Source organism: Rhinatrema bivittatum, chromosome 1, assembly GCF_901001135.1.
Source record: "Rhinatrema bivittatum chromosome 1, aRhiBiv1.1, whole genome shotgun sequence".
Lineage (NCBI taxonomy): Eukaryota > Metazoa > Chordata > Amphibia > Gymnophiona > Rhinatrematidae > Rhinatrema > Rhinatrema bivittatum.
This window is the reverse complement of record NC_042615.1, coordinates 318,249,545-318,265,833: the sequence shown is the minus strand read 5'-3', so window position 1 is coordinate 318,265,833 and position 16,289 is coordinate 318,249,545. Positions and strand designations below refer to the sequence as shown.

At 40.1% G+C, this 16,289-nt stretch overlaps 1 protein-coding gene across 14 annotated transcripts in view; it reads left to right on the top strand.

Moving 5' to 3' along the window:
* Positions 1–15,700, top strand: part of BMPR1B (bone morphogenetic protein receptor type 1B) — an 825,728-nt gene extending 810,028 nt beyond the window's left edge. For all 14 annotated transcript variants that reach the window (XM_029597567.1, XM_029597542.1, XM_029597519.1 and 11 more), the window contains one exon: positions 5,535–15,700. In XM_029597567.1, the coding sequence (XP_029453427.1) occupies positions 5,535–5,660 (126 nt within the window). In that variant the 3' untranslated portion in view covers positions 5,661–15,700. The remainder of the gene's footprint in view (positions 1–5,534) is intronic.
* Positions 15,701–16,289: the final 589 nt, after the last annotated feature.

Here is a 16,289-nt window from a genome sequence, read left to right as displayed (position 1 = left end):
GCTGCTCTCTGACCCCTCCTGCTGGTGGTGAGGATATTTATTTATTTATTTATTTATTTATTTATTTATTTATTTATTTATTTAAGGTTTTTATATACCGGCAATCATGAAAACATATCTTGCTGGTTTACATAAAACGGGAGTGCAGAATATACATCAAACTAGAACTGTGGTGACCGAAGGTGCAGTTACATTTAACAAGGGTAGCAGAACTTGGAGAAAGGAGGAAGAGAGAGGAAAGAATAGAAATGGTTAAACAATATACAAATTAAATGCTATATACAGAAGGCATGGTTAAGGGCTGAATGTTTAGAGGAGTCATTAGAATGTGTCATTAGATTGTGTCCGGGAAAGCTTGCTAAAGCATGCTAAAGGCCAGCTGCTGTAGAGGAAAGATAAAATGATAGCCAGTGGCACTGGCTATCAATTTGAAGAAACGTTTGTGGCACATCAGAGTAACAGCCATGGCACATTAGGGTGGCCGCTGCTCACCGGTTGGGAAACGCTCTCATAGAACACTAATCTTTATCACAATCTCAATTTGATAGCCACCGAGGCCATAGGATTCTGACACAATGAAAGCAGTTCCAAAAATTCTGATACAGTGCTAATGTACCAAAAAGGAAATAGTTTCCCATGGCAGTAATCCTGCTTGGGTGTAGGAATAGCCAGTGGTCAAGCCTTTTGCAGTTATCAGCGCTTTAAAATCCCTAGAAAGCAGCATCGTGCAAGATTTTTTTTTTTTTTCTCAGTACAGTGATTTATTTTTAACAATTGTCTTATAGACAACCACATCGAAATACATCCAAGATAGGACTCCTGTTTATATTGCCTGTCCTTTTCAGTGTTATCAGCAGTAAACACCTAAGCCAGTACCAGATCGAGTCGTTAGCTCTAGTTCACAAACTTAAATGGGAGGTTTGCACAGACACTGCTCCTACAGTGGTACATGCCTATCAGACCCAAAGAGCAGGGCCAGAGACAGCTTTTCAAAGGCACTCCAGTCTGGTCACGGCAATGCAAGTACTTGGAATCTGTGGAAATGGCTGAGTGAAAATACTGCACATGGTACCCAATCTACCATTTGTAAATCTTGGGCCCTTATAAGTCTTTTCTCGTGTAGATGAGTGGGAATTACTTTATTTTAATGAGCATCCTGCATTCTTTAAAGCACTGGTGAACTTGTGACTCGATGGTACTTCACCAGGATTGAACATACTTTCTCAATGCTCCTTCAGAACTACCAAAAAATATAACCAATACAGTACATAGAATATATCCTTCCATTCACTAGGGAGAGCAGAGAAGGTAACGTTCACAATTCTTTCAATGACTCGCCCAATCCTCATTCACTGTTGGCTTCAGGAGGCTTTTAGGCCTATATCTGTAAGATAACCTGGAGAGCCACAAAATCAAATTACAAATGTCTCTAAATTGAAAACCAAAACTGCCAATATCCTGCACCTCTCTCCAGTTGATTTCAGTGATCACTTGGATGTTATGAACAGTTCACAAAAGTTGGCACAGCATTCAGGTAAGCAAGTTGGCAGTTTTGTTTACTGCCATGAAGGTTTTCTAATATGATTGTTTGGCCTCACCTCTCTATTAAAAATTACATTTTTTTCATCTTTTGGTCTTTATGGATAATAAAATTAGAGCTTCTTGAAGCTGATACATAGAATGAAGAACAGATAAATTGATGAAAGTGGTAAGAACTTTAGAGGCATTTATCCTTAGAAGTGCCACATTCCCATGTCCTCCTAATGCCCTGTGTAGTAAAATAAGGTTCTGTGCTTTGGCTGTGATTCCTAGTTTTGCTCTGGAACCTGTAACTCCCTCAGTAAAATCTTCCTCCCCTTTCAAACTACTGAAAGTTTGTGCCCCAGTACAGCACGCTAGACATACCCCTGACTGACCTGACTAACAAGAGGCTGCACAGCGCCATTTTTTGGTCACCAGAATGTGATGCAGCCTTTCAAGTTCTAAAGACTGCATTGGCTATTGCTCCAGCAATGGTTCACTGGACTGTAACCAAAGGTTTGTGGTGAATACTGATACTTCAACTCAGCGGTTCTCAACCGGTGTGTCGCCAAGAACATGCCGGTGTGTTGCCACACTTCCCGGTCCCCCGCTGGCCCAGCTGCTTCCCCCCTGCCCCTGCAAAATAGGAAATTATCTTCCACCCGGGCTTAAAATGCTGATAACACGGGTAGAATGGAGCTGGAGTCAGCGGCATCAGCATGGTCTCTTTTTTTCCACCACCCTGCGGCCCGGAGGAGGAAGTGGCATGCAGCAGGCGTGAGAAGAAGAGACCATGCTAGAATCAGCCTGAAGAAGAACAGCACGGTACGGAGCAAAAGAGAAGGAATGTCAGCCCTCGCGGCGGATGGGAGTCCTTTCTGGAGGCCACGAGGGCTAGAAATGGAGGAGGCTGATGCTGTCGCTAGTTTGGGGGGGGGGGGGGGAGAGAGAGTGAATGAATGATCAAACATATGTGTTTGAGATCCTGTGTGAGTGTGTGTGTATGAGAGAGAGAGAGACAGCATGTATGTTAAGTGGGTGATTGAGAGCCTGTATGTTAAGTGGGTGATTGAAAACTTCTTTGTGTGGAAGAGAGTATGTGTGTGTGATTGAGATCCTTTGTGTGTGAGAGAGAGAGCATAAATGTAAGTGTATGATTGAGAACCTAAATGTGTAAGTGAGGGAGTTCATGTGTATATATGATTAAGAGCCTGTGTGTATAAATAAAAGAGAGATCATGTGTGTCTGTGTGTGATTGAGAGCTGGTGTAGGTGAGAGAGCATGTGATTGAGAGCCTGTGTGTACATGAGAGAGAGAGTGCATATGTGTGTGTGTGTGTGATTTAGAGCCTATATGAGAGAGAAAAAGCATGTGTATATATGCGTGATTGACAGCTTATGTAAATGAGAGAGAGAGCATGAGTATATGTGTGTGACTGAGAGCCAGAGTGAAAGAGAGCACTTGTGTGCGACAGAGGAGAAAGTTACAAGCAAACCATCCCTCTTCCTGCTAATTCAAAACAATATCAGGGCACCTGGATATCAAATGTTCCCAGGTACACAGAGCAAAGCATTCTTTTATCCTTATTATTTTTCATTATTGGGTCTTTGTACCTGCTATTTTGAAATATTTTATTGGTATCTAGAAATTTTTGATACGAGTTTTTAATTATTGGATATTCCATTCATCAGCTGTTTTGAAATAATCTGTTATTTTTATTAGTATGGTTTTACTGCTATTGATTTTACATTTCTTGATTTATTTTATACGGATTGGTAATGTTTCTCTCTTTCTTTTGTTACGCTGCATACCATCTCTCTGGCTTGTTGCGGTTTCCAGTTCAGTTTTTGTCTGCATGATTGTAGTTATGCTTTATGGTCTCTTTATTCATTGTTAGGTGAGGGTCTGGCACATGACTGAGGTGAAGTATTCTGCTGGCATGTAGTTTCTGTGTAGGGTTCTATGGCAGCCTGGCTTGGTCCATTTTCCTAATAGGAGGTGTATTGGTGTCTTAAGGCCTGGTGTAATATTTTCAGTTTTGCCTTATAAAGTGATTACTGTTTGAGTGCTGGAAATTGGTACTGTTTTGGTATAGAATGTTTACTATTTATGCAATTTCTGTTCAGACAGAGTACTTATCTTTCCCTTGTGTCATTCTTAACAATAAAAATAATAACGGGCCTTTATTTTTTATTTCCGCCATGAATTGTAATGAGCACTGTGTCACACATATGAGCGTGGTCTGTCAGGTTTGTCACAATGGGAAAAAGATTGAGAACCACTGCTTCAACTTACAGTGTTAGAGCTATGCTCAGTTATATAAAGGAGAAGAGCACCCCATTGTATACCTAAACTGCAACTTTCTGTACAGAGAGGTGGCCTATGTCACAACAGTGAGAATACATGGCCTTTCCATGAGTCCCTTAAGAATCTGCAACATTATCTATATAGATGGAACTTTATTGTTATCATAGACCATAATCTGTTAGTCTAATTTAAGAGGTTCTCTGAAGAGAACAGGAAATTACTTTGCTGGAGTCTGTCCCTGAAGAGGAATTATTTCTTCATCCAGAAATAGAAGAGCAGCAAACATGATAATGGATATAGACTGTCTTGGAAGAATGATCTAGGATTTTCCTAACACTAAACTGATGAGACCCAACTAGTTATCCAAATAGACTTCAGTTTAGATATGATGCAGTGGGGTTCTATGTGCATTCTGTGATTCCTTGTTTTGCCTCAGAGCCTGTGTCTTTCATCCCCTGATAAGCTACCATATATGTCGCATCCGGAGTTTTGCAACTTTCCACAATTCATGGCAGCTCAGAGAGAGACTTCTTTGTATCCACCATAACTGAAGGGATTAAAATTGCCTCATTGATTCAAAATGATGACATTTCCTGCCATTCCCCAGGATTTTGTAATATTATAATATTCTGTGAGTGTCGCAATGTTATTGGTCAAAAAGGCAGTGTGCAAGGCTATAATTGGTTCTACAGTACCAGCTCCAGAGAGACCTATCCCAGAATTTGCCAGGTTTACCTAGTTTTGGCTGGGGGAGTTATCAGAATCAGATTTGCATCCAGATTCTTGTCCCAGCTGCACATAGCACCTGTGGCCAGACAGTTAAACTTCCTCAGGCACTGACTACACATATACACCTGTACACTACACTTCATCTTAGCCAAAAGACAGAAAGAGGTAATTACAATAAACCTTAATTAGAAATTATGAATTGTATAATCCCTTTTCTGTGCTTGTTGATTCAAGTTGTATTTATTCCAGTTCATTGTTCCTCATTTTTCTTAACAAACTACCTAGTTTTTTAGCCCCATGTCTGTGACTGATCACTGACCCACAGAAGTGTGTCACTGGGTGATGCCATTATATTTTATGTTTGGTCTATCATTTCTGGGAATTGTGTGACCCCCTTGGGTTTTGTGGGGTTACATTTGTCCCTAGAAACCACCAGGGATAGCTTGTAGGGCAGGGTAGTTGCCCAGAGGCAAGCAGTTAACCCAGTTGGCAGGCAGGTTGCCAGTCTAGGGATATTTGTGCTGTGCTTGACCTTGAGTGAGTATTAGGGGTAGCAATAAAACATTATGTGTCACCCTAATTCTTTTAAGTAGCCTTGTAATTTGACATCTCATGTGATTAACCAGTATGGTGAACATTATAATGCAGTATGTACTGAATGTCTCACTATTTTCCTCAATAGGAATGTGTTTGACCTCTTTTATTGAATTCAGTCTTTGTTGAATAAATATCCTTTGTTGTTCACTAAATCTCTGGAAGAATCCTGAGAGTAATTATGGTGATTTATAGATTTTTGTGGAGGGCTATTTAAGAAAAAATGTATTGAGAAAAGTATTTCAAGGAATGGTAAAGCAAGAGAATATAACAAAAAGCAAAATATTTTCTGAATGCATACTAAAATTGTGACCTTTTTTGTTTTTTATACTTAACCTACCCCACTAATTATTTTCTTTCTCTCTTCTCATTGTTTTCTGCAGTGTCTAAGACAAATGGGGAAGCTTATGACAGAGTGCTGGGCTCACAACCCTGCTTCCCGACTCACAGCCCTACGAGTAAAGAAAACACTGGCCAAAATGTCAGAGTCTCAAGATATTAAGCTTTGATCCAACAAGGGATGACAGTTCCGGTGAAAGCCTATCCTGATGGACTTAACATTTTCAGTTTGGAAACATAAGGGAGGAATTGAAGGCCTTCACTTATAGCTGCCTTGAACATCCCCCATGCAACCATCAGGCCTTGCTATGACATTTGAGAAAGAAATTTTGGGGCTGGGGGTGAGTTCCAGGCTAAAGCAGACAAGTATCAAACAACCATTTTAGAATGGCATTTCTTTGAACGGGGAAACCTAGTTTCATTGAATTGTTCAAAATGATACGTTACTTTCTGTGAAAGTCCTGTTATTTTTGGATTGTTAAAAGAAAATCTGCTTTAAATTTTATGAAAATTGAACTTTCGGAATGGGAGTAATAAAAATAATAAAAAAAAGATGTATATTGTTACAAAAAAAAAACTGTGCCTGAAGATAAATGTAAAATGGCTATATTTTTCATTTTTGCAGAAAGTTGCACTCCCAACCCAAAATAAGGCTCTTAAGTTTTAGAAAAAATGAATACAGTTCCGCAGAAACCTTCGTTAAAAGCACCTGCCTCCAGACACAGTTTTTCACACCCCTCCATGTACTTTTTTTTTCCAAGTCTGTATGTATATATATCTAGGCATAAAACCAGACTGACCACTTTCTATTCAGGATTCTTGGAGGTGAGGGTCACAGGCAGAGTTCATTGTAATGGATCATGATCTGAAGTCATTGCACTAATGCAGCATACTGCAAAACATGGTACATGAATGTTTCATTTTATCATACAGGATTTACAAATAGTGACGCACAATCTTCTGGTATCTTCAGAACCAACTGTTTTTGCATCTCATTAAACACCAATCTTTATTAAAATCTTAACTTGACATTCCCATGAAGCTATATGATCTTGACCGGTATGGAAGCAGTCCCAGAATTTTATACTGTGCAAATATACCAAAAAGGAAATTGTTTACCGTGGCAGTAGTCCTGTATTCAGGATTTGTCAGTGTCCAGGGCACTTGGAATATCAGTGCTTTAAGACTTATATAAACCAGTAGTCACATAAGATTTTTCTTCTTAAATAGTTAGAATAGCAGTGTATTGACAGGTAACCGGCTGATTTATAAACATCAGGTACTTCACCTCCAGATATATCAGGATAAGACTCCTGTTACATTGCCTTTCCTTTTTAGCGTTATCAGCCAGTACCAGATTAGGTCATTCATGCCTCACACTCACACCACAGATGATAATTCTCACCATGCAGCCAGAAATTCAAGGCCAGCAGACGATGTAAAGAGCCTCCACAAGAAATGCACATACAATGGTCATGACTCCCCCCGTAAATAAACATATATCCACAATCCTACAAAGGGTCTCCCATGATTGTTCTGCTTCTCTCGGTGAATGAGAAATTTGCTACTCCCTTCTCTGTAGTGAAAATGTAAGCCAGCCAATATCTGTTCGAAAAAAACAAAACAAAAACAGAGAGTGTCTCCTACAGGAGACCACTGGAGCTTTATTAAAAATGTCTACAAATTAATACTCACTATACATTCTGACCAACTAGTTCTTCATCAGAAGCTGTCATAATGTCAGTGAAGCTAAGGAACTGTTGAGAATGAGACTGGATACTTGCAAATATGCACACCACTGTCTTTTCAAAAAGAAAATGAATGTGTGACTTCTGGTTTATAGTGATCTTAAAGCATGTAACCTTCCAAGTTTCTTGGCCATTGGTGAATTTTCTAAAGCACTTTAGCTCAGCAGGATTATTACTGTGGGAGGTGATTTCCTTTTACATATATTTGACATGGTATCAAATGTTTTGGAATGATTGTAATAATGCAAATTTAGATAATATGGCCACATGTGGATTTAACAGGAGAGGTTTTAGTAAAACTGTTTAGAGAGACAAAACATGCATAGTATATTGCAATATGATGTTTTGAAGATACCAAAGGATTATAAATTTGTGTTTTAATGAAAGTTTAATTGGGAGTTCTGACCTACTGTGATATTTGAATAATTGCAGTTTGTGTCTGTTCAAGTTTGGTTATGAAATTTGTTGCCCTTACCTTGCTTTTCTAGAAGCAAACACACACCCAGAAAGTTTGTTAGTGAACAAGAGAAAGATGGGATGTGAAGAGAGAGAACTTTTAGCATAACAGCAGAGGCAATGAAATGCAAAGTAGTGTCCCAGCGGAAAGAGAGTTTTCCTCATTTTTTTTTTTGTCTTTTCAGTTATGTTTTTATCCGTTTCTGTATTGCATCCTAACTGCCCACGGAGAGATGCATTCTTCTTTTATGAATGCTGTGAGATTATCCGGAAGGTCCTGTTCAAAACCATTTTAGTTAGCACAGAGGATTTACCAGCTGGATTGCTCAACCAGTTTGGCGTTCAAAGACCCTTTGCGTAAGGGGTAAACACTTTCCAAAAAGGCTGGAATTGGGCTCTTCGCAAACAGTTTTCCACATACCTCCAAGCATCATTGCCATTGGCGATCCGAAGGTTCCGACATTTTGAGTGGAGAAGCCTGGTCCAGGAGGTTGAACCCTAGTACCGTTATTATTCAACTTTCTCTCAATGAATGGGAAATGCATGTCTATTTGATTTTTTTTTTAATGTTTAAAGTGAGCTGTACAGCACTTGTACATTTTTAAATTATATTGTATACCTCAAATGCATTTGACATTCAAATGGAAATAATTCACACTATTCTGAGGGAACATTCAATACTGTTGACCTTGAGATGGCCTCTCCAAAATAGGATTGAGTTTTGTAAGTGGGGGCCACGAGAGATGCTTGCACTGATATTCCCCATGTTGGACCTCTGTGGATCATTGGAGGGCTTCATTTTCCAGAGTCTGGCACTTGTCTCAAAAATTAGTAACTTTTGCCAATCACAAAATTAACAATAACTCAAGAGCATGAAGAAAAACAATCACTTCCCTGGCTATTCTGTAAGGTTTGATGCACATTAGGGATGGTTTGGGAGAACTGAAAAACGATTGAATTTTTTACAAAATTTTGGAAAAAATTCATTTTTTAGTTTGTCAGGTTAGTGCGCACTAATCCAAAAATTGGGGGCCCCCCAAAAAAAAAAAACCTGATCTGCAGAAAAAACGAAATTCCCGCGGGGGCCCCGAAATGAAGCTCGACACGAAATTTTTACCCGAAGCACATCTCTAATGCACATTGCTTTAACAAGATCTGTTCACCTTTTACGTGAGCATAGTTTTAATGTAAAGGAATGATGGGAGGCAACTGCTGATGCTTCTATGATCTGCTGACTGGATAAAAGATTTTAAAGTCTATGCAGATTGCTCAATGCCAAGTGTTTGTTTTGTATTCATTGTGTCAGATATAGAATTTATCGTGCTTCCCAGGCTTTGTTCATTTTTAGGGGTTTAGCTAGCCATTCAGGTGAGAGCCAAAGTTAAGGAGCATCACTGCTATTAATAACATTGACTTTTTATGTCTCACCCTGTTGCAGCATTCACCAAGCTTGCACCTGATCTTCTCATGAGATATTTACTTAACTGTGTCATCTATGGTCCAGTTATCACTAGTTCATCATCAGCATGAAAGATATCCCACAGAAAGCTAAAGCGTTTTAGTGTCACTGGAAGCAATCACAATTTAAAAACAAGGATTAGATTGTGAAGCTAGAAGTAAAAGGGGATTGTAGAATTAAGGATTTGTCTTAAGTGTGGGCTCGTGCTTCCCTTTCTCTGACCAGTCACAAGGGCAGTAGCAGTCCCTGAATAAATACACCAGATACATTTCTTGGAGTAAGGGTGTGCTTTCCTTGAATTCCAAGCTGGCAGTCATTTTAGGGCATGGTGAGATCATTAAGAGGTATGCTTGCTAAGGGACCTTTTCCCATTTCACGGGTAGGGGAAGTTATTAGTAAATCTGTCCTTGTGTGTGTGTGTGTGTTGGGTTTCTTTTATGTACTGTGCATTGCATGGAAAAAAGTCTCTTGCCTTTTGATGGCTAAGAGTTATGCTGCCATTGCCCAGAAAGCGGGGGAGAGGGGATGCAGAAGACGTATTGTGCACAGTCACTGCTTTCACCAAGAAGGGGCTCTGTAGGTAAAACACCGGCATAATACACCACGGGCGAAGTGATGATTCCCTTGCCTCTCCAACACCCCCACCCCACCCCCAGGAATTCTGTTCACAATTTTATAATAATGGCAAGGATGGGATGTAATAAATGCTCAATCTAGCAACAACTTGGGTAGGATGAAATAATGCGATTTATGGAATTATTAAGTCATACACCTTTATTTCAGTCTTTTTTTTTTTTTTTTTAATGCCAGGCTGTGTTCAGTTTAGATACTAAATTTGTTTATAAATGTTGCTTTTAAATGTTAGTAAAAATAAAGTTGCAAACTATACACTGGATGGCCCCAAGTTTGGGGTGGGGGGAGTTGTATTTAATAGGGATGTGCAAAGCCTGAACCTTTTGGTTCGGGCTTAATTTTCGGCCCGCTGCAGGAAATATCGTGTTTCCCATAGTTCGGGCCTTTGTAATTCGGGGGACCTGAATTTCGGGTTAGCGCGCACTAACACCTGTTAGTGCGCGCTAACATTTTAACATTAGCGCGCACTAACCCGAAACCGAATATTTTCTGAAATTTCGGGAAAAATTTGTTCGGGTTTCAGAGTCCCCAAACCAGGACGAATTAGGCAATTTCGTTGAGATTGCCTAATTCATCCTGAACCAATAGCACATCTCTAGTATTTAATACTTTTTGTAGCAACCACCCACCACCACTGATCATATTCAACAGAACATATTTTCCATGGGACAAGTATTCCTGAAATTGATTTAGTTCTCCTATCTTATTTATAAGGTGACAGCTTTTTTTTTTTACCTGAATTTATACTGCATGTAAAACAATGCAGCACTGCAACCAGTAAAACACATCTCCATTATTGGGTGCCTAAAATGTAGCACTATCAGTAGCACTCTCACACAAAGCTCACAAACCTTGAATTTGGGTACCAAAGCTTTAGCTCCTGTTAACCACAAAGCATTTTTGTTTACAATAATTGTAATGTGGTTTGGTTGCTATAGTAATCCACTTGAAGGCACAGAAGTACAGGTTGACAAAGTCAAACAAAAAATGTGATCCCTTTTTCTTGGACTAACTTAATGCATTCCTACTAGCTTTCAAGAGCCAATACTCTCTTCCTTGGGTCAGATTTGAATGAGCAAAAGATGACATTACCAGGAAATATAAGTGAATCATAAGCATTCCAGTGATAATGGGGAGTGAGGGGGTTTGATGGGGGATCAGAAGGTGACAGGCAGTTTAATTTTAAAGTTCATAATGCGATAAGAATCTGGGTCTTTGTTGGGTCCTTTCTTGTCCATTCCTAAGTGTCGGATCATGTTAACTTCAAAAGTCTTGCTTTCCTGGTTTGTTTTAAGTTTCCCTTTAATTATCCTGATCATAAGGTCATTGATGCAGTGGTCTGGGTGGGGAGCACTTCTCAGAACCAGGTCACTGCATCTATCACCTTGTGATCAGGATAATTGAAGGGCAGCTTAAAACAATGCAGGATTGCCAGACTTTTGAAGTTAACATAATTAGACCCTTTGGAATGGACAAACAAAGGACTCAAAGACCTAGGTTTCCTACAAGCCATAAAATTATCTTGCCCGTCACCTTCTAATCACCCATCATGCCAATCTCCCCCTCCCCTTCACACTGTCATTGGAATGTATTTTAGGATTCACTTATTTTCTGGTAAATGTCATCTTTTACTCATTCTATTCTGACCTGAAGAAGAGCGTAATAGCTCTCAGAAGCTAGTCAACTACTAGTCAAGAAATGAATTAAATTAGTCCAATAAAAAGATATCATCTAATTTATATATTTTTTGGGGGGTTTTCTCTAACATTTATTTATATGCATAAATGTAATGGTCAGCTTTGTATAGCCTATAGACTTCTAGTGGGGAAATTGCGTGCGAGTGTTTTTTTTATTTATTTAAAATCTGCCTGAAACATGTCTGCCATACATCCCGATCTTGGTTCTTCTGTTCCAGGAATGCTTCTGCAGAATTCACCGGTTGAAACCAAAATACAAGTCTTGGCAAATGCCTGAGGGGATCTGCATGCAGTCCCGCATTAAAATTAGTGGCATCTCCTGATACCTGGCAGTCACGACTGCCTACCTTACTATGTCCTAATGGTCAGCTTTTCAGAGAGGCCAAGAAGGTGGTCAGGGTTCCAGACTTAAACCGTTTACAGCTGCTTGATTTGGTGAGGTTTGAGTGACATTTTAAAGGTCACAGGTGCTCCCTCTGTGAAGGGGGTTGTAGAGCATCATTGTGTGGCAATTGCTACCGGTGTTCTCCAGTCTGTAACTTTTACAGGATTGTCTCTGCAGGGCTGTACAAAGGGCACTCTAAGGGAGTGTCTGTGCCTTACCACATCATGCAGGCAGGGCTAGGTTACCCGGAGAAAAGAGGGAAAGTGTTGAGCCACAGAGCCACACCCTGGAGTGGCTTGGAAAAGGCTCCCCCAGCCAGGATGGCTAGGACCTAGGAACTTGGCTATGGAGTCCTGACTGTGAACAAGCCAACAGGATCTTGTGTGTGCCTGAAGGCAAGGGCAACCAGCTTTGGAAAACTGGCGAGGAACTAGTTAAAGGAAGAAGTCAGAGTTCTACAATGTGGGAACCAGTTATGTCTAGGCTTTGGTTTTAACTACCTATTAGAAATGCCCAGTTATGTGCAGCCAAAATAAAGTAGAGACTCTGAAGCACAGGCTCTGACTATTGGATTTGGAAATGAAGTCTAAAAAGGGTGCCTAAGTGCCCTTCCTTATCTCTGAGAGATAGAGAACTAGAGTGTTCCTACCCTTAAGAGCTTACTAAGAAGGCCTGCTCGATTACAAGGCCTTGCAGATAGAATATTTGTCTCGCCATCTTTTATGCTGGATGAAAATAAGATCTTCACTAACATTAACCTCTGCTATAGAAAAGAAACATCCCACAAATCCCCTAAAGGAGTGCAGGTTTCAAAGCTGCAAGGATATTATGAGTTTATTTTGTTACCTTTGCATGAATGTTTCAGTTTGGAAGTCTCTTGGCAAAGTTTGTATAACTCCAGTGCTACTGAGTATATTTAGTCAGGCAGCTGCAGTCTTCACCATGAACACTGACAATCAGAGAGCATTAATAACATATGAAAGCACTTTGAGAATTACAGCTCAGCAAATTGAAAAAGAAATGTAATAAAAGACAGGACATAAGTCAGTAACCTTTCTAAAATGTTGCATCGCTGAAAGGCTGTCTTCTTCTTAAAGGCTTATCTGAAGCGATCCATCTTCCTTATAAGGCATCTCCTAGACTTCTGAAATAAGAAAACAAGGAATCTTGGATTGTGAGAGAGATCTGGATGTATTTGCAAGAGATCTGAAAAGGTTTTCCCATCTTTTCCCCGAGGCTGTGTATTCCTAGTGCAAAGGGGGATTTTTTTTAAAGCTACACCATAGTTCTTGGTGTCTTATTCGGGCCTTTCAGGTGCAGATAGTTCCCCTGTACACGAGAGAAGTGGCATAGCAAAGTAGAATCTCACCCTGAGCACCCATGTAACCCTCTCTTTAGAGACCGCCTGGAAGGCAGGGGCACACGGCTCTCCCTGGGGGCCACTTTTCTTCCCGGTTTTCTGCCTTTCTCCTTTGTCGCACCACTCAGTCTTCTGCAGGGGTGAATATACAGTCTGTCTGCCTCTTTGGTTGCTCTGTCAGTTGTGCTCACTATACTGATGTTCCTGCTTTAAGGCACCTTTGACTCTGAGTGAAGTTGCTGGACACATTTGGTGGGTTGTTCACCACAAATATACTGCAACCAGAAATACTTTAAACTCTCAGTTCCCCAAAAAATTCTCCTATTTATCTTCTCACAATAATAAACAGTCCAGAGGTACCTCTCTTCTCAGTTCTATTAGCTGACTCGATGGCTCTTAGGTGGCAGGCAGTAGGAAAGCCCCAATCTTCCAGATGTTAGAAGGTGGGCTCCCAGTGGAGATTTGGATTTCCTCCTCTCTCTCTAGTGGTGGAAGATGGACTTCTAGTGATTGAAAGTCCCAAAAATGTTCAAAATCCACAAATCTTTCCTCCTTTTCAGTGGAGATTCTGCAAAAATACTTCTCTTTTCTCTGTCAAATCACTGCTGTCCCTCCTTAGCTGGGCAGCAGGGAATCACAGCACCTTACCCTGACCCTTACCTTACCCTTACTCCCTCCCATGCCAGGGTGACAGTCTTCCTGGGGCAGGCCAGGCTCCCAAAACAAAAGAAAGCAAAACTCTGGAAAACAGCTCACTCAAAAACTCCTCTTCCGTTATTTCAAGACAGCTCCTTCCAGACCTAGGGGTCACTGGCCAGGGCAGAACTCCTGGAAGAGGCTGTGGGATCCGAAACTAGGGACCCACTGCTTCTAACTTCATCCTTCAAATCAAAACCCAACTCAAACTACCCACACTTCTCCTTGTGCAACCCCTGCCTTTATAGGGCACTGCTGACCAATCCAAAAATAGCCTCTGTGAAGGTGCTTGCAGAGATGGTCTACAAATTATAAAATCCTTGTTTAGGACTTAAGCTAAGGACAATTTAATTAATGAGAACTCAGAGGGTCAATATTTCCCAACCCTTTCCTGCAGAGATACCTTAATCGGTTGACTCTTCAGGATATCCATAATGAAAATGCATAAGATAGATTTGTATAAATTGGAGACCCACTGTTTGCAAATATTTCTCATGCATATTCATTGTGGCAATCCTGAAAACCCAATTGGTTAGGTGTGCCTCCAGGACAGGGTCGGGGAGCCACTGCTGTAGGTGATGACGGTCCAGGACACATCACTGTGACAGTACAGTAACTTGATTTAAGTTAATTGATCAGCACAAAGAAATGTTTGCTACACAGAAAATGTAAGAAGAGGGCATACAGACAATCGGAGATTGGCTTATTTTAGAGTTTAAGGTTAGTTGAGAGATGTTATTCTTGATAGAATTTGTATGTTAAGATGTTCAAGTTTATGTATCTTGTGCAGGTGGGAGTCTGAAACCACTCCAGATTTGAGGTATAAGAGAGTAAAGCATTTTGGTTGCTAAGGCATATAGTTAGTTCAGACCTACAGTGTTGGCCACTGAAAAGTATAAGGGCCAAATGTACTCAATTTTTCCCCTTAAATACGGACTTTGGGGGGGGGGGGGGGGGGGAGCCTTAGTAAATTAGGCCCCAAGTACAAAAATGCATATTTTGCATACAGCTAAAATATTAACTGTACTGTTCAAAGGTCATCGTCACAGGTTTGTTTATAAATTGGCATAAGCAGACAAATGCAAATCCCCAGTGTTGTAAAGAAAGCAAGAGAAATGAAGGCCTTTGATCTTCTTTTTTTCAATTTAAGCATATGCAAAATGTATATTGGTAATACTACAAGATGGTTATTTAGCCCTCCACACTAGTATAATAGGTTAGTGGGGTTTTTTTTTTAATGAAGTTATGATTCAGTAATCACTGGAGGCTTCAGTTAGCCTCATGTAGGTTGAGTCCACTAAACACTTTGATGGCCCACATGACCAGGGAGTACTATATCTGGTTTTTTGCTGAACTTTTGGTGGATACAGTTTGTTAAATGACAGCCAAATAATACAAGTGTATTGGCTATGACTGTCCTCTGCACCATTTATGTTTTGCTTTGAAAGAAATCAGACATGGTGTAAAATGAAGATGAATAACTTATGTTCTCTTATTTGAAGGGGGAGCCAGTGCCTTAATAAACCTGTAAATACCTTAATTGTGATAAACTAGGGAACAAAGTGTTGCATTGTATTTGTCACGACCTAAAAATGACTGTTGTGCTTAACATTCCCCAAATAAAATGGTTTCAGTCTCCCCCTTAAATACCTTTGGTGTCTTTTGTGTTGACTTGTTTTAGGTATTGTTTGTGTGTGGTGACATGGCATTAAAAAAAAATCGTTTTTCTATTTGGAGGTTGTACATTTTCATTAAACCTTAGTTGTATTTAGTTTATATGCTTTGTATTTGAAAATGTTTTAAAGTGACTGTGTGTGTGTGTGTGTAGTGGGCTTTGCTAGTGAATGTTAATGATGATGGATGTGTTTTGTTAAAGCTTTGTCTGCCCTATTGGTACTATTCCTTACTCCTCTGAAATTCAACAAGTTTGACACTGGGTTAGATGGGTGATACTTGGCCACCTTATGCAATAATGAGTTCCATGCCGACCCGGAGCACCATGGAGTGAACAGAGAAGATAACAAACTACTTTTGGGAGGCTGACAAATCTGGAGTTCAGATTGTTTTAATTTTATCAGACATTTAAAAAAAACTAAAAGCTTGCTTTCAAAAGACTTCATGGTTGCCAAAAACTCAATCACAAGAGTTCAATGAGAAGTTAGAGGGCATGTGCAAATTCACTTGAGCCTTTCTATGAACAAGTTTGCAGGAGAAAGTTATAGATTTGGAGGAGAGATCCCAACACTCAAATATCAGGATTGTATGGATCCAAGAAAAGATGGAAAGAAATAATGCAATGGGCTTTCTACAATAGTTGTGAGGGAACTTTTGTCACCTGATGCCTCTGATCTACAACTGGTGATCG